The 23,790-nt window shown below is 36.0% G+C and overlaps 1 protein-coding gene across 2 annotated transcripts in view; it reads right to left on the minus strand.

Moving 5' to 3' along the window:
• GAREM1 (GRB2 associated regulator of MAPK1 subtype 1) overlaps positions 1-22,680 on the minus strand; it is a 193,352-nt gene extending 170,672 nt beyond the window's left edge. For both annotated transcript variants that reach the window (XM_074277466.1, XM_074277457.1), the window contains exon 1: positions 22,007-22,680. In XM_074277466.1, coding sequence (XP_074133567.1) covers positions 22,007-22,127 — 121 coding nt within the window. In that variant the 5' untranslated portion in view covers positions 22,128-22,680. The remainder of the gene's footprint in view (positions 1-22,006) is intronic.
• Between the last annotated feature and the right edge of the window lie 1,110 nt (positions 22,681-23,790).

Genomic DNA, 23,790 nt, shown 5'->3' on the forward strand with positions numbered 1-23,790 from the left:
TTATATGTTGGTCTAATTGACCAAAAATGTAGGTAAAGCCATTATATGAAGGCTACCATTATGTAAAAAAGACTCATGGCTAAACAACATAACTCCCTGGGATATGAATTTTCCATAAGAATCAACTGACAAACTTCATTTTCCTCCTTCTGGCACCCTGTGGGAGGCCATAAATTGTCTTGCAAAGCCAGGTCTCCCCTCAGTCTTTTTCCCAGATGTAGACTTCCCTGTGGCAGTCCTCTCTGATTATGTTAACCCATTGGCCAAAGTTCTAACCAACCTGGATAAATATCTCAAATCCCAAGTAGCCTGGCCTAGAATTAGAAAGAAGGAATGGTTAGAACTTACATAGCTCCTTCTTTGATCCCCAACACTCACAGATTGTTTTATCTGAGATACTAAAAATACAAATTATTACACAAATCAAACACAGATGGATCTGCCATCAGGACATTCTTCTCTTCATTGATAACCAGAGCATTAATAAATGCAGGCAGCCACATGAATTTTATGAGGTAATTAAAAAATCTCTCCCATTGAATTATAGGTATAGTATGTGAGGGCAGCCATGACATTACTACCAAAGGAAACTGAAGGGTACTATAAATGTACAACCCAGATATTCATAATTTTGAAGCACTAAACCAAATTATTCATCTAGATTCCTATATTCTTATTAGAGTAAAAACTAAGTTTAGGGTCTTCAGTGATATTTGCAAGACTTCTTTATATATGTGGAAAAAAGATTTTAAATGTTCATGGATTTTCAAAATCATCCCTATAAGTGTAAGAATTAAATTACTTAGCATGAATTTGAGAAGCAGCTCATACCAAGATTACCCCATATCATGGTTAGCAGGACTGGAACCAGAACCCAGAAATCCTAATCCTGTCTCTACTTAACTTGATCTGACCTCACGGGGGTTCTGCCTGTCTTTTCTGTAGGTTTGTTGAAGTTGCTCTTTGGAGGGGATTGAATGAGGAAATATATTTCTGGAATGTACTTGTGAAGGGAATAATCACATATATATCAGCAGACAATAGGTTGCTGATACAGGGCAAAATGAACAACTCCTGAGATATGTCACCAGAATGAAAGAAAAATGCAGTTTAGTGCAGGCCATATCATGCAGAACCATCCCTAATAATAGAGTAGAAAAAAGTATTATATTTATAACCTAGAACAAAACTTCTTAAACTGAGTCATATGGATTAGATATGGGGGTCATGTAACAATGTGGGGGTTACAAAAATTTGGCAACAGTAAAAGATATCAAATATTCTTCCAAGATTTAGTTCTTTATGTAAAAATAAAAATTTTTATGTCAAAAAATGCGCATCCATCTCACTAATATGTAAATTTGATTTCTTTAATAAATAACATGTATTTTAAAATAAAAAAAAAAAAAAAAGAATTAAATTACTTGTCAGTCAATCAGCCAGAAACTACAATGGTATAGTGGTTTAATGACAGTTTTATTTGCAGTTCCACGTTAAATCAACTAAAATTCAAATAACCTAACAAGCATGTTTGTGGGTTTAGGAACAACAACTCTATCATTACAGTGTCTTCTCTGTGCAAAGGTAATCCTTCTTCCTTCTGTGGTAAAAAATTACCCAACTATTCTGTGAGTTAAAAAAAAAATATATTAACTGGCTTTTTACTGGAGCACTGGTCAATTAAGTCTATCTGCATTAGAAAAATACTAGGCACAACTGTGGGAGCAAACTATCAAAAACTAAGATTCTGTATTACATAAAGTAACTTCTAATGCGCCTATCATCACTTGTTATATGTATATAGTATTAGTCCTTGCACAGCTTTAGGTAGGCTAGAGCTCAATTTTTGAATAAATGAAGAAAAATTTCACACATACATTTTTAGAAGTTTCATTTGGAACTTAGAGAGTATATTGTTTATCCTCAACAACAATGAGTACATGTGGTATGGTATGACCTAAACGCTAAGTCCCAATTAGTACCAATAATGAATCTTCTGAAGGGGCTGCCTGTATACATATTCACAGTATACAAAGGTATAATTAGATAATATATGGTAATTGATTCTAAACCAATGAAAATAGGTAGTATAAAACTGAATAAAGTGACCACTTCCAAGAATTTTTTCAATGCTAATCAGGACCTAGCTTACAGAAATAAATTGGCTAATTTAAAATCTTTTCTTTCCTTCTTTCCAGATGAAAAACTGAATTCTTTCATTCTTATTAGAAAGTTTATTGATGGAATACATTGCAAACCAAAAGACATCCTCACCTTCAACTTGATTTTCAGCTACCAGAAATGCATTTCCATAATGCATATAATATTATTTTTTAAATCATCTTATCATAGACTAGTGAAAAAGGAAGGATTGTTAGAGAAAGCAGAATATTTTAGACAGCAAAATAAAAGTTATCCTTCATTAAGTAAATGAAGTGGATGACATTCCAGATTTAAAAAAGAATTCCTAATTTATATTATTTGTTTTATAAAAGGCATTTTTTCAAGTTCTCAGTGTGTATATAAAAATCTCAATACTGGTTCTATCATAAACTATTTGCAATTGTACAAAACAAGATATCTTTGTAAAAAGATGTGAATTCTAGCAAAATTGGATCCGTCTAACAAAGCCAAACTAGGGTGGTCAGTATGAATTAGTAAAAAATCTAAAAGAATAGAATTTTCTTAAAAACAAAAAATTAGCATTTTCCATATAAACACAATGGTCAATGAATTACTTAGTAAAGTTATGAGGATTCTTGTTTATATGAGAATTATTTATAACTGGAAGATGTTTCTAAAGTGTATCATAAGTAAGGCAAACACTCCTCTTGTAATCTTGTTTAGGATCTTGTATGTGCTCAAAATTATTTAGCAAGCTCTTATTCATAAACAATACATAGTCAAATGTTGATCTTGTTACTAATGGAAGTAACTAGGATTCAAAGTGGGTATTCCAGACCTAAGTTGAAAGTTATTTTCCTAATGTCATTGATGAAAGATGGCTAATAAGTCTGGCTAAAGATTCAAAGTTGATATAACCAAAGTATTTATAACGATGTCATGTTGTTTTATATAAATCAAAACAACAGACTATTAATACAATGTGATCACCAAAAATGATTTCTTTTCTCCTAACTAAAAATAGTTCAGAGAATTAGACTGAAGAGTTGTAAAGGGCTTCTCATTTTATTAAATGAGGGGATCAAGACTCTACTACACACAAGTAGTAAACTGTAGAACACAAATTTGAAAACTGATTCTCTGACTTCCAATTCAGTGTTTTTTTCACTGCAAAACTCTTTCAGTAAAAACTAAACTAGTTAACTCTTCAAAAAGCAAAATGTGTTGACTTCATTTGAAACCATGGAGAATTTTAACCTGAACAAAGTAGTAGAGGATAGAGAATCAGCCTCAAATCCAAAAAATCTAGTTTTATGGTACAGAGGAAAAAGCACTATCTCTGGACTCAAAAGACCTTAGTTCAAAACTTACCTTTTACACTCACTACCTATATAACTAGTAGCTAAATGGCACAGTGATAGAGCATCAAAACTGAGTTCAAATCCAATCTCAGGTACTTAGTTCACTATGTGACTCTCAGCATGTCACTTAACCTAGTTTCTTCATCTGTAAAATGAGTCAGAGAAAGAAATAAACTATTCCATTATCATTGTTAAGAAAACTCCAACTGGGTCCATGAAGAGTCGACACTAGTGAATAGTAACAACCTATTTATTTAAGGCAAATCACAACCTTTCTGGGTCTTTGTTTCCTAATTTGAAAATTTAAGAGGCTGCAGTAAATATTTCAACTCCAGGTTTTTGACTTTAAGTCCTATCCCTCAGAAATGCTGGCTGTTATTCACTTAACATCTCCACAACATGGACAACTCACTAAGACACTGTATATTCAGGGGAAGTTTCCAAATAGAGGAACTTTCTGCATCAAAACAATTGAAGGCTGGACCAAAAGAAACAAAATGTAATAGATTAACAATATTCCTAATACAAAATACATTGCAATGTATAAAAATGTATACAATTACAATTGTGTAAATCATAGCTGGGTTGACAAATTATATATTTAAGTAACAGATTTGTGCCAAGAGATGTGTCAGTTAGGCAATATCCTTTTTGTTCATAATTAGTAATGCCCTAAATAGCATTTTACCACAAAAGGACCACAACCTTCAAGGTAATTCATTTAAGAGAAAGGAATATTGGAACAATAATGTATAGTTGGTCGAGGAAAGTTGTACGCTTATGAAACCATCTGAATAAAAATACCACAGTAATTGTAGCTTTCAACATAATGTGAATGCCATTCCACACTGTATGGAAGATTATCAATTGGAATGCTCTTCAAATCTCAGAAAAAAAACCCCACAACTCTCTCATATGTATATATCAAACTCAAAATCTCTCACTATTTTTTTTTTTACCAAGGTCAATGTGAACTACTCAAGTGGAATGCTTAAAATTTTCAGTAAGAAAGAGAAAGATGGTACACTTTTGCTCAATTGTATCCAACTGGCAAAATTTGCTCCAATTATCAAATGTGGTCAGCTGTGTGTAATTCTCATATCTGAGATATAAATGAAAATAGCCCTGGATTGGAATTCAGCAGAGCTAATTCTAATGATATGCCATTTACCCTCCACATGATTTGAGGTAAGTCACAATCTCTATGGGCTTCCACTTTTTAGGATTCAATCATTATCTATGCAAAGATGTCCCAAATATATAAACCTTAAAATGATTCCACTTAAATTCTAAGCATCTCTCTAACTACCTGTTGGCTATCTCCGTATGGTCCAATAGGACTAGCACCTTAAACAACATGTATAAAACTAAGCTCATCATCCTGTCTTAAAACTGTCCTTCCTCCCAACTTCTATTTCTAATGAGGGAACCATCATTCTTCTGCACAACCAGGTTCAAAAATAGTTACCTTCCATCCTCCCTTCTTCCCTCACTGAATGAATGAATACATCTAATCAGTTCCCAAGTTCTATAAGTTTTAGCTCCACCATATTTTTAAGATTTGTTTGCATTTCTTTACTGATGGTAATACTATTCTAGTGTAGGTGAAGAAAAATAAGGTCCCCTTACAGCCTGTTCATTAATCTCCCATTCTCATTTTTCCTGGTTAAACCATCTTGTTTATGGTTGGCGTTCAGTCATTTCAGTAGTGTTCCAAACTCTGTGATCTCATTTGAGATTTTCTTGGGAAAGATACTGGTGACAGTTTCTTCTCTAGTTTATTTTACAGAGGAAGAAACTGGAGTAAACAGGGTTAAGTGACTTGCCCATAGTTTCACATTGAGGCCAGATTTGAACTCTAGAAGATGAATCTTCCTGACTCAGGCCTGACATGTTATCTACTGAGCCACACAGCTGCCATTTTGTCTATACAGCTGCCAAAAAACCCTTTAAATGGTACAGATCTAACCATGTCATAGCCCACCTCCAGTGGCCCACTCTGACCTCTAATACAAAAATATAAGCTCCTTAGTCTGAATCTGGCTCTTATTCTATATTACATCTTTATTCACATACTCCATGTCCAGGCAAAGTGTACTACCAGTTCTCCAAACCCAAAAGGCCATTTTCTATACTATCACTCATATATGCCTAGCATGTACATATTCATCGCCACCTTTCCTAATTCTTACTTTCTTTAAAAGCTTTAACTAAAGTGCAAAGTCTTTTGAGTAGCCTTTCCTGTCCTCTCCAGATGCAAGTATTCTCCCTGATCAAAGTTTCGTGAACACCCCATTCTAGAATTCTGTTGTCTGGCTACATGTTTCCCTAAATAAGCTTTTTTTGAAGGGAAATATTGTTTCTTTTTTTTTTTTTTACTTCACATTTTTATCCTAGTATTAAGTAGATACATAATAAATATGTGTAAATCTGAAAATAACATAATAGCTCATATTGATATAGTATTTCATAATTTACACAGAATTTTCCTGAAACAAGATTATTACCAGACAATCTCACAGTTTCCTTCCACTTCTAAAATTCTTCAGTTCTCTGGTTCATATTTGCTTTAAATCTCTGGTTCTAATTCTCTTGCAATTTTACTTAGACCCTGCTTCCTGTAATTTCATTAGGTAAATAAACAAAGGAATTTCATTTTCAAGACATTGATGGAGAAGCTTTATCCATAATTAGAGAAATTTTAAAACCAAGCTCTGGTTAGTGTTATTTTCCAGTAATCAAAACTGACACTAGCTGACAGGATCATCTTATGATACACATACATGAAATACCACGACCATGTGGTGCTGCTATGTGCTCATCAATGGCCTGTTTTGTATGACTTGCATACAGAACGTTTTGCTATAACTTCTCAGCTTTAAAGATCTGTATATGTTGGTTTTGTCCCATGCACAGTCAGCTTGATGACTCGGTGAAGGGATGTTTGACACATTCTCCAACACCTTTACTGCTGTGGGGATGATCAAATTTGGCAGGCCTTATTTGCAAAGTCTACATGATGTCAATTACTACACCTGGAGTCAAGAAAATCAGTCCAAATCTGGCCTCAGACACCCTTCTAATTATATGATATTGGGCAAGTCACATGACCATTGTCTCCTTCCATTTCCCATAAAATGAGAAAGGTAAGAGGGCCAACCTCCCAGCACTGTCGTGAGGATCAAATGAGTTACATATATAAAGCACTTCTCTAGTCTAAAGTAGCTATTATTATGGTTTATTGTATACATGCACACACAGTAGCTGTAACTATTTTGAACAGAGATATGTAACAGACATCAATTTATCTGTGAATGTTATATTGTTTAATATAATTCAATTTGGTAGAATATTAATAAGACATGTTGATAATAAAATGGTTTATATAATGGGTTTCTGACTTAAGGGGGGATATAACCTCCATGTAAAAACTATAAATAATTGAACTTTAAAGAACCTTAAAATTACAATCTAGTTATAAGTCCTAGGATTTTGGGAACTAGGATTAACAGTGGAATCCGAGCTTTTGCTTTGGACATTTAACCTCTGAAGTCTCAATTTCCTTATCTTTAAAATGAGATTAAACTGGATGGTCTCATAAGTCACCTCCAGTTCTAGAACCATTAGGCTTCATCTAATCTAGTTTATCATACTTTTAGGGGAATTTCCTCTAAACCATCTGGATCTTGCAAATGATTATCTATAACCCAAATTCTGGGTGATGGAGAATTGCCTCACAAGGCAGATTATTTCACTGGTCAACAACTCTGTTAGGAAGATATTTCTTCAATTGGACTGCCTCACTTGAATGCTTATTCACAGGTCCAACATTTGCCATCTAGAGTTACACAGAATAAATCTAATACTTTTACATGGTTTCTGCCTTCAAGAGAGGTTTTACATATTCCTTACATTTCTTCTTCAGGCTAATAATCAATATTCCTTTCAGCTGTTCTTCATATGATACTGTTTTGCTAAAAATTTGCTTCAAGGAAAGTAAGATATTGATATTAATCTTTGGGCATGACATTTCTCAGAACTGAACAGAACACATTTATTTGAACCATTAAAACTTACAACACTTCACTAAAACTAGTAAAAAAATAAAAATCAAAACTAGCTTTAAATTACAGCTCTATTCTATACCTATGTGCAGGGGTGGAAGGGGGGTGGGCTCAGTTACCTCACTGGTAAAACAAGAGAGTTCATCAAGTGGAGATTTTCTGAGGTCCTTCTTAGCTCTAATCATCTGATCCTATGATATCTCTCTCTCTCTCTCTCTCTCTCTCTCTCTCTCTCTCTCTCTCTCTCTCTCTCTCTCTCTCTCTCTCTCTCACACACACACACACACACACACACACACACACACACACACACACACACACCACTAATGATTTCCCATTACTTCCAAGATCAATTATAAAATCCTGTCTGGCTTTTTTGGTAACATAGCCACTTCTTAACTTCTCAATCTTCTTATAATTCACCCCCTCATTAACATACTCTTAAAAATCTAAGCGTATTCTCCATGACATTCCTTGAACATTCCATCTCATGACTCCAGGCAGTTTTCCTGGTAGTCCCCCATGCCTGGAAAGATCTTCCTCCTCATCTAACCTCCAGGCTTCTCTGGTTTCCTTCCATCTGAGATAAAGTTCTATCCATAGCAAGAAGCCTTCCCAATTCTCCTTAACTTCCCCCCTGAGATTAACCTCAATTTATTCTGTTTATATCTTGTTTTTATATCATTGTTGGTATGTTATCTTTCCTGTTAAAAACTGAGAGGTAGAGCAGTTTTTGCTTTTATTAGAATCACTAGAACTTAGCATAATGCCAGGCATATAGTACACATTTAATAAATGCTAGTCTACTTATTAGCTAACTGCATAGATAGTATAATTATTACCATTTCCAATTTAAATTTTAGGAAACAGATTCTAAGAGAGTAAGTGATTTGTTCAGTATCATGTATATTTCAAATGTTTCAGCTAATACTCGATTCTAAGTTTTCTGTACAAATATTGTTGCATAATGTCTCCAACTTAGGTGCCATAGTAGATAGAGTTCTAGGCTTGGAATCAGGAATGCCCAAGTTCAAATCCAACCTAAGACATTACTACTGTGTAACCATAGGCATGTCACTTATTCCTATTTTGCCTCAGTTTCCTTATCTGTAAAATAAGCTAGAAAAGGATATAGCAAACTATTCCTGTATCTTTGCCAAAAAAGTTAATAAAACAAACAACCCAAAAACCCAAATGGGGGTCACAAAACGTCAGAAACAGCTGAAATAAATGAAAATCACAAACTGGACCAAAGGATCTCTCATTTCCTATAACTCTAAAATACCAAGTCTAAAATAAGAAAGATTTTTAAAAATAAGAATATTACATTCAAAGTATAAAAATATATGGAATAATAGAGGAAAAAATAAGTTAATCATGACTATTAAGTGGTATATGGGTAGATGGAATTTAAATTAATCTGCAAATGTTTTTCAATTCTAAACACACTCAGACACATGCCAGTTCAGCAAAGTATCATTTTAAAACAAACTCTTCCCTAGGGAAAACTTGTGGCCAACGCATCTGGCCTATGATTCCAGAAGGCATTTTACAAGTTACTATCATTTTCACAGACACCCTAGGGTAGCACTAGCTTTAAAATGAATTAAAAGTTTCTTTAGAAAAACAAATTTCTCAAGCCTCCCACAGCCATGAAAATAGAAAAGTAAATCTCTATTGGCAAGATCAGTTTTTCATGGCTTCTCTTCTTTGCAAGATGCCTTTCAGATCCTATTTGCTGGCTCTGTTTTTAGATATAACCCAAGGCATATCCTAAAATCCAAGCACATCAGGTTGATGTGAAAACTTCTGTGAAAAGTTAAATCAGTCACATACTGCACTGCGCTTCTTCTTCTCATTCTCTTGTCTTCCAGTCACAGTATAGCAAAAAGTTTAGCTTACAATCTATCACAAAATAAAAATTATTCACAATGCACTCATCCAAACTGTTAAGCTGGGATAAAAAAAAAAAGCAAAAATGAAAGCATCTCATACTTTTTTAGTGAACTTTAAAATAAGTTCAAGGCTGCTTCTTTGGAATACAATGAGCTCTAAAATAAAAAGTTTCTGAATATAGTCTCCCACTTTAGTTCCAACTATACAAGCAACTCAATCCTGATAAGCTTAACTATTTATAGCTGTCTCAGACCAGAACTAGCTGATGGCACAGCAGCTCCTTGTCTACATAAGGGTTAATTATTCTGATACTATGCTGTCTTCTTTAGCACTATTTAGCACTTTTCTTTAGCACATTTCAGTAATATTTAATACCTTCAGGAGAAGCAGGATATGAGAAATTAAAAGAAAATTAAAGTAGAATAACCAGATTATTGCTCTGGGGCAGGTCAAATAGGGTGGGAAAGGATGGGAAGAGGCTTATCTGAGATGAGTAGATGACAGTGGGTAGGCACAAGATCTGGAATCTGGAAAATATCAATGACATTATTTTTAAAGAATAAAAAATGTTTGTCATCAAAACAAAGTAAAAGATCAGATATCTATCTAAAGCTCAGAGGGGAATGTAGTAGATAGAATGCCTAGTCTGGAATTAGAAAGATCTGAGTTCAAATTTGACTGTAGATACTAATTGTGTGAAATAGGAAAAGCATTCAACTATTGTCTGCCTCAGTTTCTCCACATGTAAAATGAGGAAAAATAACAGCATCTACCTCCTGGGATTATTATGAGGATAAGTGAGTAGATATATGTAAAGTGCTTCTTAAGTCTTAAAGCCCAATGCAAACCCTAGCTATTATTATCATCTATGGATTTCAATTATGCTTTAACACCAGTAGCACAGATTGTAAAGTTTCAAATCTACTTCTCAATATTTATAATTTACTCCTAACAAAGAAGAAAAGAAGTGCAAGAGGAAAAATGGCTTCTTTTGCCCAAAATATGGGACTTTACATGAAACCCAAGTAAAAGCAGTAAAAGCTTTTCCAACAGCATTAAGTATTAAAGCACTCATAAATATGCAATGAGGTTCGTATCTATTTAATTCTCAAAGGCAGAGAATTTCTGGTTACAATCTTAATTTTATTTAATTTGAAGCAAGTTCTTCCAGTGTCCTCTTTCCTGGATTCTAGAGTCATCTACACTTGCAGCCTCTATTTCCTTATTCAATTCAATAAGCATTAAGTTGCTACTTATTATGTGCCAGACATTGTGCTAAGTGCTTTTCAAATATCATCCATTTAATTTTCACTACAACCCTAAGAGGTAGTTCCTATTATTATTATTTCCATTTTATAGTTTTAGAAACTGAGGCTTTACTTCCTCCCCACTAAGCTCCTTGCAATGTGGCTTTGACTCAACCATTCTACTTATTATCCACTCTATCAAATATCAACAATGATTCCTGAGTTATCATCTCTTCTATGAAGACTTCTCTGATTCTCTTAGTTGTTAGTGCATTTTTTCTCCCTCAGTAAATTATGTCAACATATTTAACTTTATATTAACTTACTTGTGTTCTTGTTGCATCTTGAGGGAAAATATAAAGCCCCTTCAATTCAGGGATTGAATATTCCCAATATTTAGCACAATACTTTGGTCTGAGAAGGTATTTACAAAGTGCCACAGTTGTTTGTTTCTTTTAACTCATTTAGATTTCTGATACTCAAAATACTGAAAAGCATTTATTAGGGACCCCCCAAAATGAGGCATCCATATCCAGGCTAATGGCATGTCTTTCAAAGACAGCCTTTAACTGAAAATTCCTTCAGTCATACTAGAATCAAACTTGCCTGTGGCTAGAAATTGAGTCAGGTTCACATTGGTGGGTTACAAGATTAGACACTGTACATGGAAATGACTGCTGAAAGAATGGCACTGTGGAGCTGCTTTGGAGTTAAGTTTTACAGGTCTCCTCAGGACCACAGCAATTACCAATTAATCCTTTCAAGCACAGTGAATGACCCATTTCTTGACATGGGTCAACTTGCCCTGGAAGAAATTTCTTACTAGAGCAACATTAGTCAGTCAATCAATACAGGCCAATGAAAACAGGGATGGATAAGCAACAAATGTCAAAGTAGAATAGTCCTTTTAGCAGAATTGAATATTTCAATGTTGCAGACATTACAACAATTGAATGTAGTTGATAATCATTGCCATATTTGTTCTCCCAGTCAATTTACCGATTCAATACAAATACCTGTTCTCTCATCTATAAAGAAGAATGGTTCTCAATCCTTTTTTGTGTCATGGACCCCCTTTGGCAATCTGGTAAATCTGGTAAAGTTTGTAGACTTCTCAAATTTAAATGTATAAAATAAAACGCAAAGGATAACAAAGTAAAACAATTATATTTAAAGAGTTATCAGATTTTTTGAAACCCACAAATTAATGGACCCCATTTAGGAATCCCTGATTTAAGACCAAATATAAACTCCTATTGGGAAAAGCCTTCACAACTTAGCTCCAATTTACTCTTATTATACTTTATTTGCCCTATATGTTTAAACTATTCAGCTAAACTGGCATTCTTAATGGTACTCCATAAAACAGTCTACTTCCCACATACAGTCCTTTTTGCAGACTATTTTCCACAAGGGAAGGCACTTCCTTTTCATCTGTGCTTCTCAGAATGTCTAGTTTCTCTCACAATTCAGATCAAGCATCCATTTTCTGCATTAAGCTTTTCCTGATTTTCTCATCTAGTAGAACCTCTGCTTTCTTATTCCTAACCCTTCTCATGGTATTGATTTTCTTTATATTTATATTTACATATGCTCTTTAAGAGCAGAACTTGTTTCACTTCTGTTTTTGTATTATCAACATCTAGTAGAATGTCTGGTACATAGTAGGTAATTAATAAATATCTCTTGATTTATTGAAATAGTAAACATAAGTTACAAATCCTTTTATGGAAGATAATCCAAGAGTTAATCAACCAGGCTTCATTAGACATTTTAATTACCTTTTTCTGGACCAATTCATTCCTCCCAATGATTCTCTGTCACCCACATTAGCCATAGCTAAATACAAAACCACTGCATAAAATGTCAAGCTTTTGCCCTCCTCCAACTGTGTCTATTTTTCAGAATGACTTTTCAGATAGAAGAAGCAGCTGTCAAGGAGCAAGTTCTCATTTTAAACACTAAAACTAGAAGAGGTGCCTCGAAAATCATCTTAAGAAATACAATTGACCAAATTATTTTTCTCACAGGGTAAAAACACAGAATATGAACTATATAAACCTATACAATAATACATACTTAATTAAAAACTTCTAACAGTAGATAATATTTTCCTTTAAGCTTTCAATCAAACATGCTGACTTAATAAGCTAAGTAGCATCTTTTAATGATAAATATCTTCATAGCTACAAAGAATTCAATATTGCATTTTTTAATCAAGATCTCAAAAGTGTTTAACAAACATTCATTAAGTCTCCACTGCTCAACAAGGAGCATTTAAATTCTTCTCTTGAACTGAGAATTAACAGAATCAGAATGCCCATAATTGTAGGGAGTGAGTCAGCAGAAGAGCTGGGAAGAGATTTAGGAGCTCTGATTTCTTCATTCACCACTGTGGAACACTCATTCACTGGCATAAAGGAAACTTATTGTCTAGGAATAAAACAGAGAGCATGGTTTCAAGTTAGGGTTGAGACAGCCTAGAAAGATGGGTCACTGAATAATGTAAGCAATTATACTTTTTTACAAACAAGTCCTTACCACTAGGAATAAGGAAAGGAGGAGACCTAAAGTTTGCTTCAAAGTAAAAATTTTGTTCTCAAAGTGAAAGACAATGGGCAAATAAATGGTGTGCAGTCAAATATACAGCTAGCTTTTTGCTTTATATATGAGTCAGCCATATCCCTGAATTACTGATAAAAATAGATCAAATAAAATAATCCATGTAAAACACATAGCAAACCTGGAAATGCTAAACACACATTAATTTTATTTTTAATACCCTCATACCATACGTTCACAGGGCTGTTTGTGAAAAGCAATATGATAATTTAAAGAAATGCTATATAAAAATAGGTTAATAATAATAATGACTCAAAGAAACACGCAGGGCCTATTCAAGAGAAAATGAACATCTAGTCTTCCAAGAACAAAGAACATAGAACATGAACAAAGGAATCATTTGGAGCCAGACTGAGGAGAGTTGGAATGTTATCAAAAGTAGTTTAGATTTAACTGGTAATGCATAGGAAGCCACTAAGGGTTTTTGAGCAGGGGAGTAACATATGGTTGTGTTTTTAGAAAGATTAATCTGATAATGTGATAGAAATAGTTTGGAGAGGAAAATAAAATTAGTGAATTTGTAAGCAGACAGAACAACTGTCTCTATTTTAAGAGAAATATCAAATGAGGATAATAGTTATGACACCTACTTCTCTAAAAAGTATAAAGTAAATAAAACGGAGTTTGTTCACTTTTATTTTTACACTGAGTGCCTTCTGATGTGACTAATTTAGGTTATCAATTTCATGTAACTGCTTTAAATTCCTACAACTGTGTCTGTACAAAATGGATATCCCAAAAGGGTTTCCCAAATCTTTTTGGCCTAAGCATTTATTACTGTTTTCTCCCACTTCTACTAACTTACACCCTGTACTCTTCTGCTGTAACTGAGATTTAGCCAAGTTAGAGTCATGCATGATAAGCACTCAAAAAATGAGAGGTTCTGACCTGAAAGGCAGAAACCTATCTGAAAAAATTATTTCAGTACTTTCAAGTGAAGGGAATTTCTTTTCAACATCGACTACTCACAACAAACTCAAGATAGTATAAGATGTCCAGCTTAATTCTGTTTTACACAATTAAAGGTCTCATTTATACTACTACTTTCAAAGTTATCCTGGATTCATAGTTTCCTCTCAAATTCTTACTCTTGCTTCCCACTTTCTCTAATACAATTTATTTATATCATGAAGGAGCTTCTAATTTTCTGAGACCGACTTTGCCCCTAGTCATTAATAACCTTTTATCTTGGCTATTAAAAAGAATATTAGCCCAGAATCATTCATTTTGGTACTTATTTTCTTTTATGTACAATAGGAATAATAATATTTTCCCTATCTGCTTCCAAGATGTGTTATAACATGTTAAAGGTGGGGGGGGGGGAAAGGTTTCAAATGAGATAGTGTAACATTGCCCTGAAAAGTATGAAATGCTGTCATTTTTCTAATTAATCATCTCATATGTGATACATATTTCTGTCCACGGTTCCCATTTATCCCAATGGACAATCTGAAGAATTCAATTCTGCTCTTATGCAATATCAAGTACGACTCTGAAACACAAGACAAGAGCTGGTACATAGCTCCCCCAAAACTATGCAGGGGTTGAGGTAAGGAGAGGGATGGTTTGAAAGCAAAGCTGAGATTTCCTTTTAACATCAATCTTTCTTAAACTGTTCGCTGAGCACTGTTGCTTTGTGTAATAGGAATAGTGATCTATCTATCAGCTCAGATTCACTTCTATATCTGAAGGGTATTATCCTATACCATTAAATTTAAAATTATAAAAACTACATATGGCAATCATCGGTGTAAAAAAGAGCTTTGACCAAATTTTGTTTCTAAATTTCCTTGAATCATATCATCCCCTTTATCAGAGACTCTCAGTGTTAAAAGGACCTCTGAAGCCAATTAATCCAACTCATGTCCAAATAAGAATCACTTTTCAAAAAATCCCTCAAAAATGATCGTCCAGCTATGGCTTAAAAGCCTGTGAAAAGAAACCCACTATTTAATTTAGCAAACTCAAAGCTCAAAGAGGATGTTTCCCCTCAAAATCTGCCACTACTTACTCTTACCCACTGCAGTTAAAACAAAACTAATTCCATACAATAGAGCTTTCAACATTTGAATATTCAATTGAATTTTCAATATTTGAAAATTGAATAATTGAAATTTCAATATTTGAAGACCTATGTGCTACCCTTTCAGTCTTCTATTTTCTAGGCAAACTGATAATCAAGTAACATAGTCTTGTCTTTTTTTGGATAACCTCTCAGTTTCTATGATAGAGTCTGACTAGGACAGAGTTCAACAGGATCATCACTTTCTTCTTTTTGAATATATTTCAGATACCTCATAGAGGGAACTTATTTCCCAAGGCAGTTTATTTCCTTTTGGACAATTCAAAGATATTTTGTGCCCTCAGATTTAGCAGTGCCTCTGGGTTTTGTTATTACATTTGAAGTCCCAAAGTATTCTGAAGTCAGTCAGTTTAGAAAAGGTCACTTTTCAAACTTTAATCAAAACAATTTGAAAGGGGAATTACTGAAACTAAATAGAGAACTCTTTTCCTCCCCTTCACCTACTGGCAGGTAATTATTAAGAGCAATGGGGGGAGGAGAAAAGAATATTATTGATGTTCTTATAATTGTAACCAAAGGAGAAATCTCCCCTATTGATCAGGATAATTGTCACTAATTACCAACATAAACTCTTGCTTCTATTTAGAGCAAATACTATCATTCACACCTTTTATCTTCTGCTCTAGAGCAGTAAAAGTTAAATTCAAATACAAAAGAAACCACTAATTCACACATATGGATCCTTGCATATTCCTAAACAAAACAAAAGATACCACTAATCCATATATATGGATCCCTGACTTAATTTTAAAATGCAATGCTATGTTTTATGGCATTGTTATTTGTTTTGTAATTTATTGTTCTGTCAAATAATCTGGTTCATGAAGTTCAGACAGTTACATAAAGTGAACTCAGACCTCTACCCGAAGCAATTCTTACCTAATGAGAATCTGCCCATAGATGTGGGGAAGGGAGGGAAGGAGAGAGACACAAGTTCAAGAACAAGAAGCAGGGAAGGGAGAACAGGAGTCAGGACACAGGCTGCATGCTAGAGCTGGGATAAGATAAGATACACAGAGTGCCCAACCCAACAGCAGCTAAGCAAAGGTGTCAAGCTAAGCCCCCAAACCCAGAGCAGAAGTGTGCATCCCAGTGCTCTGCTTTTACTTGAAGGGTTTAGTTTTTTTTAAAGATTTTTTTTGTTTGTTTGTTTCTTTTAGGTGAGGAGGGTATGGGAGGCCAGGAAACAGAGCTGAGGAGCAGGAGCAAAGAGAGCTCACAGTGATATACAGTAGCGTTAATATAGTTGTGTTTTTGGAATGAGGATTCCTTTCAGAATAAAGTAATGTTGAATGTGCATAAGCTAAATTTACGTAAAACAAGAACTGTCTGTGTTCAGGAATATTATAGGTAAGCCAGATATTTGACACTTCTGTTTTAAATAAAGCTTTCTGCACAATTCCCACTAAATGAAAAAAAAGCTTTTTGTAAAAAGAGGGAGTAGTGGGGGAGGCCAGTGGGGAAGTGGGGGCAGCTGGGACCCTCCAGCAATACAAAAGTGCAAATTCCTCAACTATTTAATTTTTAGGATCACATATGTAAAACATGGAGAGGATGTGTGTGGTGGTGATGGTTGTGGGGGAAGGGCTAAACTTGAACTCCCCTTTCCTCTTCTTGTGCAGAACCTTTATCTATGGCTTCCATTATAATTTCAATATAATACACTCCACCTAACAGTAGGATATTAGAAATAACATGGTCTACCTTCCTTAGTTTACAATTCAGAAAATTGAACCAAAAGAAATTAAGTGACCTTGCTGAAAGTTACATAGCTAGGATAACAGAACAGAAACTCCAAATACAGTACTCTTTCTAATTAAATACATTATTAGATACTAATCATATGCAAAGTCCTGCCTTGCACCCTGAGAATACAATGATAAATAATCTTGGGATGCTGTCAGAGAATCTATAATCTAATGGGGAGGGATGGGAAACAAATAGATAAATAACTTTGATAAAAAGAGAAAAGTAGAAGCACATAAGGATAAAAAAAAAATGCTGTGCCAAAATTATCTGGAGTGAGATAACTCTCTTCATAATGAGATCACTCACTTCAATGAAAGCTTCCTTCTATGTCCAATAAGAAATTTATGTATTATTTGGTAGGCCACAGGGAGGCACTGAAAAGTTTTTGAGGTGTGCCCTACCTTAGGAATATTTTGTTAAATTGACAATGAATAGGCTGCTTTTAAGTGATAATAGATTAAAAATAAGATGATCAGTTAGGAATCTGTTAAAAGAAAGTGGATAATAAAAAAGGATGGTCTGACTAGAGCATCCAGAGGAAAAGGAAAAAGAGGGCTGGTTGGAGGCTGAAGAAGAATTCTGTAACTGGCCAACAATATAAAATTACAGAGAAAGGGGGGGGGAGAAGACTCCCAAGTTATGAGCCTGAGTAAATGGCAGAATGGGAGACCCATTAATATAAAGTGAAATTAGAGAATCATTTAAGTTAAGAGTAGAGTTTAAGGGAGAGATAGTAAGTTAAGTATAGAAAGGGTTCACTCCAAGATGCTAATGTATCCAAATGACTATATTCAGCAAGCAATTAGAACTGCAAAGAACTCTAAGAATATTTTGTAAAGTAATAAAGAAATCTGAATTCAGGAAGATTCTTCTTTGTGAGTTCAAATCTGGCCTCACTTATACTTAGCTGTATGACCCTGAGCATTTAACCCTGTTTGCCTCAGTTCCTCATCTGTAAAATGAGCTGGAGAAGGAAATGATAAACCATTCTGGTATCTTTACCATATGTGAGCAAAAAGAGTTAGACAGGAGTGAAACGAGAAACCTATGAATAGAGACAGAAGTAATAACTAAAACCATAGGAGTCAATATAATCAAATAAAAGAATTCAGAAAGAGAAAAAGGCCTAAAATAAATCCATAGGGACTTATGTCTCAGATACTTAATCTGTCTCAGTCTCGAATCCCTGCTCCAGTAGGTCTCTTGGTATTGCAGGGCTATCACATGTGGATCTTCCACTGATTACTACTTGCCTTCACCCTCCAATCAGCCCTCCTTTTCAAGTCATATATCATCCCAACACAGCTATATAGTATACTTGTAAGAATGTTAAGGAGGTTAGAGATGGGCTTTTGTTTCAAGAAGTTTAGGCTCATTCAAAAACACCATGAAGATTTCTTCAAGTAATCCAGTTCAATCTGCTCCTATTTCATTTTGGTTCCAACTCATTGTCTATCCACATTATCTGTCCAAGAGTTAGATACTGATATCAGAGTTCTAAAGGTTGTCCATCCAACTCTCTAGGAAAGTTTGGACAATAGACATTTATCCCTGGTCCTTGTTTTTAAAAATATAGCACAGTAGTGGAATGTTTCATATATTTTCATAATTGTCTTATCCAGACAGGCCCACAACTTCAATAGTAACACCCTACACAGTAAGCACAGGGTAGAAAAAAATGCCAACTTATCCTTTCTGCAACTTGCTCATACTCTCCCACTCTGTCCCACAACAATTTTTGAAGACAGACAGTAATCCAAGAAATTATGAGACAAACATTTCATTGACTGCACATGATTTTTGTTTGTTTGTTGTTTTATTTTATTTTACAAAAGTTAAACTGCCCTGATTCCAAGTGCCATGAACTATGTTTGACAGACACGATGTTGCTATTTAGAACAGTAGATGAAGAATAACATGCTTTTTTTGTCCAATATCAGAAGTAGTAGGTAAGCTAGCTCTCTTCAAGCATTATTTATAGCTTAGATTTTTGCCACTAAAAAAGTTAAAACCACTACTGATGAGCCAACAAGGACACATTTTTAACCTCTTTTTCCCTTCTTAAAAAAAAATTAGGAAAGTCAACTGACAAGAAGACATACTTTACATGTACATGCTATAAGTTATTAAATACATGCACAGCAATATGAGATTTCATTATTTCTGCATAATGATAAAAGGGGACTATTACATTATTATAGCTGGTGTTTTATCTTCCTAGACTGTGTCTTCCATGAGAGCAATGATCATGTCTTATCTAATTTTGCTTCTCCCATGATGTCTGTTCAGCATACAAAAGGAGTTTAATAAAGGTTTGTTTAAGCTGATGACTACATAGATGCTCAGCAATGTTGTGATACATATCTAAAAAATCTATTCAGTTCTTAACACAGTATCTGGAACATATTCAGTCATTTTGCAATAGTGTCCAACTTTTCATGACTCCATTTGGGGTTTTCTTGGCAAAGATACTAAAATGGTTTGCCATTTCCTTCTCCAAGTCTGCAACACAGTAGGTGCTTAATAAATGCTTGCTGACTAAAAACAAAAAACAAAATAAAAATCAGACCAATGTTGGAATTGAGGCTGACTGAGTCATCTAAAATTCTACCCAAATTGTATTACTTAACTATCACAATGGCCTAAAACTTTATGATGGGAAATATACCAACTACATAACAGCAAAGCTTGGGGGCAAGAAAGTTTGGGTGGAGAAGGGAGGTAGTAAAATGGGCAACCTAATTAGTAAATGATTCAGTATAACCACTGTAACCAAGAAACAATTCCCTGGATAAACAAACTTTGCATCTTCCTAAGTGCCATGGTAGGGGCACCTTCAGAAGTTCAAGTGGTATGACTATATATCCAGCAGATAGTTACAAATACTGCCCTCCAAAGATCAGAGAGTGAAAGTTAAAAATAGGTGATTTCAAAGAAAATGGTGTTTTAAAAAAATCCATAACTAAAAATATTCTAATATTTACTGTTATAAAACAGAGAATAAGGGAGTGAATTTCTGATTTAAATCCACAATGGCAGGTAATGAAGGAAACATGATACATAATGCAGGTCAAAGACTGATATCGAATTGTAAATTTATTTAATTCCACCTTGAAGTCCTTGTGGGAACTTTGCTCTAGCTAATTCAATGTCCTTTGCTTTTTAAAGAGAAATTAGTTCATAAGGATCCCAGAAAAACAAGAAATGGGGTTGAGAGATTGCATAATACCATATTGGGACATGCAAAGGGGAATCAAATTAGATTGATTATTGCAATATATATTTATGCTCTTGCCTTTCCCCACCAACTGGGGAGAGAAATGTCTCACCAAAGCACCTGTAGTGTTTTCACTCATATCTACAGTTAAGAATTTATTAAAAAAAAAAAAACTCATTATTTACATGACTTTTCAGGTCAGTAATTTCCCCCTAAAAAGAATCCTGCTTCGATATTCTCCCCAGCTCTTAGGAACTTTCTTGCTTTTTTTTTTTTTTTTTTTTTTTTTTTTTTTTACTACGCCTCACAAGCTGACCTTACGTTCAGAGACAGATAAGAACAATGTGAATAAAAATTCCTTTGGTGATTTAGAAATCTCGTGTTACACACAGTTTCGTATACCTTTTGCTCCTGAAAACAAAGAGGAGCAACCCAAGCCCCTCTGATTTGAAATGAAATAGCTTTGTTTGGTGTTCCTTTTGACGTGGCCTTGATGTAGTGACCAGAATATTACCCTAGCTGCCTGAACCCCAGGTGTCTCAGGTAGCCTAAGAACAACAGCAGCAGGGTTCTGCAGTCTGCAGTGGCATAAACCTCTCAAATTCCATCCAGTTTCTCAGAAAACCAAGAACCAAAAAAAGCTTGTCTGAATTTACACCTTCTAATTCATTCCAGCTCTTAAAAGGAAAAACATTACAGGAAGGTGTGAATCGTTACTTGTTTGCAGATGTTACAAAGCCAGAGCAAACAAGTCTTGTTTTAAAGAGGAACCTGAAGTTCCCAGTTAGGAGCTCAAGTTCCATATGGGTACATATACAGTTATGTGTATGTATGTATATATGCATATATTATACACACATATACATACAGATATATAACTGTGGTTTGTTTTTATTTTTATTCCCATGCTGAAAATGATCAGAACTAATAATTAACTACATGCATTGTTTTCGACACTCAGGTCCAAAATACTTTCAATTCAGGTAAAGGATGCAGATGTATAAGAATAAAAATTTTTTTAAAGGGATGTCGGATACTCGATTCATCTCGCTGGTCACTTTCCACCTAAACCTGCTGCTGAATTCTGCCAAAAGCTGGCCCCAAATAAAGATGTCATCCAGGGTTGCACGCTTGCCTGTAATTGACAAATTACTTCTTTTAAAAAGTTGCTTTCGATGTGCACCTTTTTGGATTTTCCCAGCTTCAGTAGCTGGGACAAACAGATTGGGAAGACCAATTGACTTGCAAGATGACCATCTGTTCTGTGAGAGTGAACTAGTTTGATTTGGGGTTGGTTTCTTTTTATTGGGGGGGGGGGAAGACGGGGGCTTTTTAAAGCGAGCCTGAAAAAAGATATGACTTCTAGCACAGGCGTCTCCAAGTTCAGGGCACTAGCTAGTGTCCCTCCCCTCTCAACTACAATGCGGGCAGTCTGGACGCCCTTTTGCTCTCCGGCAGTCCGTCCTACCCTCGGCTACACAGACTCACACACAGATATTCGTACACACACACTTAGACTGCGGTTTGCAACAACTTCTCTCCACCCCCACCCCCATTCACTGCATCTGGGGAGGGGGCAAATGGGGCCAGCAACGGGGGCTGGGCCAGGGACAGCCGCGGTCCGGCCCCGGAGCTTAACTCACCGCTGTCCAGCCGGGCGATCTGGGGCAGCCGATAAGTGCTGACCAGCAAGTCGAGAGGAACGGCCCCCGAACTCCACTTCACATCCTTCAGACTGTAACCCTGAGAGGGGGCTGGGTCCATCTTCTTTGCCCCCTTCTTCAAACACACCCCCCTCTCTTTCCAGTCCACTACCACCACCTCCTCCACAGCCTCTTTGGGCTCTAGGGAGTGGGGTGCGGTGGGGGGCTGAAGCGGGAGGACAGACAGGTCTCCCAGGCTGCCGGGCAGCGAAACTGGGGGAGGGGGCGCTGAGGAGGGGGAGAGTGCTTTGCTCGTGGTTCAGCCGCTGCTGCTGCTGCTGCTGTTGCTGCTGCTGCGGCCGCTTCTGCTGCTGTTGCAGCTGCAGCTGCGGGACATGGCTGAGACTCCCCGGGTTCCCTTACAGAAAAGGACTAAGGAGAAACCGTAGTGGCGGTGCCTGCTGCTGCTGCTAGTTTTGCTGCTGCTGTTGCTGTTGCTGCTGCTGCTGCTGCTATTCCTATTCCTGCTCCTCCTCCTCCAGCCCCCCGATTGCAGCTGCGGCGGCTGCCCGCTGCTCTCCTCCTCCTCCTCCTCTTTCTCCTCCTTCCCTCTGCTTCTAGTGTGTGAGGAGGAGCCGCTGGTCTGAGAAACGCCATAGCAGCGCTCCCAGTACTGACTAATCAACAAGGTGCGAGCAACGCCTGCGCAGCTCCCGGAAACACCGCCTCCTCCTCCTCTTCCTCCTCCTCCTTCTCCTTCTCCTCCTCCCGCTCCCGCCCTGCAGCAGAGCTGGAGCTCCCGGCTGGCTGCATCCGACTCTCTCCTCCCTCCCCGGTGCTTTCCTAGCTTTTCCTTCTCGGGATACACTGACATGGGCGCTCTGTGCAAAGTCTTTAGCTCTCGCTCCACCCTCTGACCACTCCGGCACCCTGCAGGACTCCTATCAGCCTGGAGGGGAAGGAGCTGATTTGATTTCTAGCCTTGGCTGTATAGAAGTATTTTTACAGACTGCACTGGAAAAATGCGAAAGTTGAATTGCGACGTTCAACTCGCCCTTGGAAATCTACAGATTAAACACAAAACCACGTAGGATCTTGTCCGTTTGCAAAAACTGGAACATGCGGTGATCTTACTAATGATCCTCTTAAGTTTCAATGCGATTCACTGCAAAGAACATCTATCTACTAAACACCCAGTATGTGCAAAATTCTGTCCTGGGCGCTGAATGAGATACAAAGATAGAAACGACACAAATTATGCTCTCAAGAAGTTTGCATTCTCACCACAGGTAAAGACAGATTAAAAACAGCAACACTAACAACAAACCCCTGTTTTACTAGGGAGAGTATGATTAAAATGTAAACTCCTTGAGGAAGTCAACAAAGCATTTATTCGGCTCCTACTATGTGCCAGGCACTGTGTTGATTGCTAGGAATATGAATAAGGACAAAAAAGATAATTTACAAGGAATTTACAATTCCGTGGAGAAAACAGTATTCAAGCAATTGTATACAAAGTATATAATATGTATGCATATGTCATGTATACATATATCTATGCATCAATATTGAACGGAAATAGTGTGTATATATATGCCCATATATCCATGTAAATAAATACATATACATATAAGTATACACATATTAAATTGGAGATAATCTCAGAAGAAAAGCAGTAGCATTAAAGGGATATGAAAAACTTCTTGCAGATGGGATTTTGGCTGACAAGAAAGAAGGCAGAAAGGAGACAAATTAAAAAGGAGAGAATTCTAGTCATGGGGGAC

This window comes from Sminthopsis crassicaudata, chromosome 1, assembly GCF_048593235.1.
Source record: "Sminthopsis crassicaudata isolate SCR6 chromosome 1, ASM4859323v1, whole genome shotgun sequence".
Classification (NCBI taxonomy): Eukaryota; Metazoa; Chordata; class Mammalia; order Dasyuromorphia; family Dasyuridae; genus Sminthopsis; species Sminthopsis crassicaudata.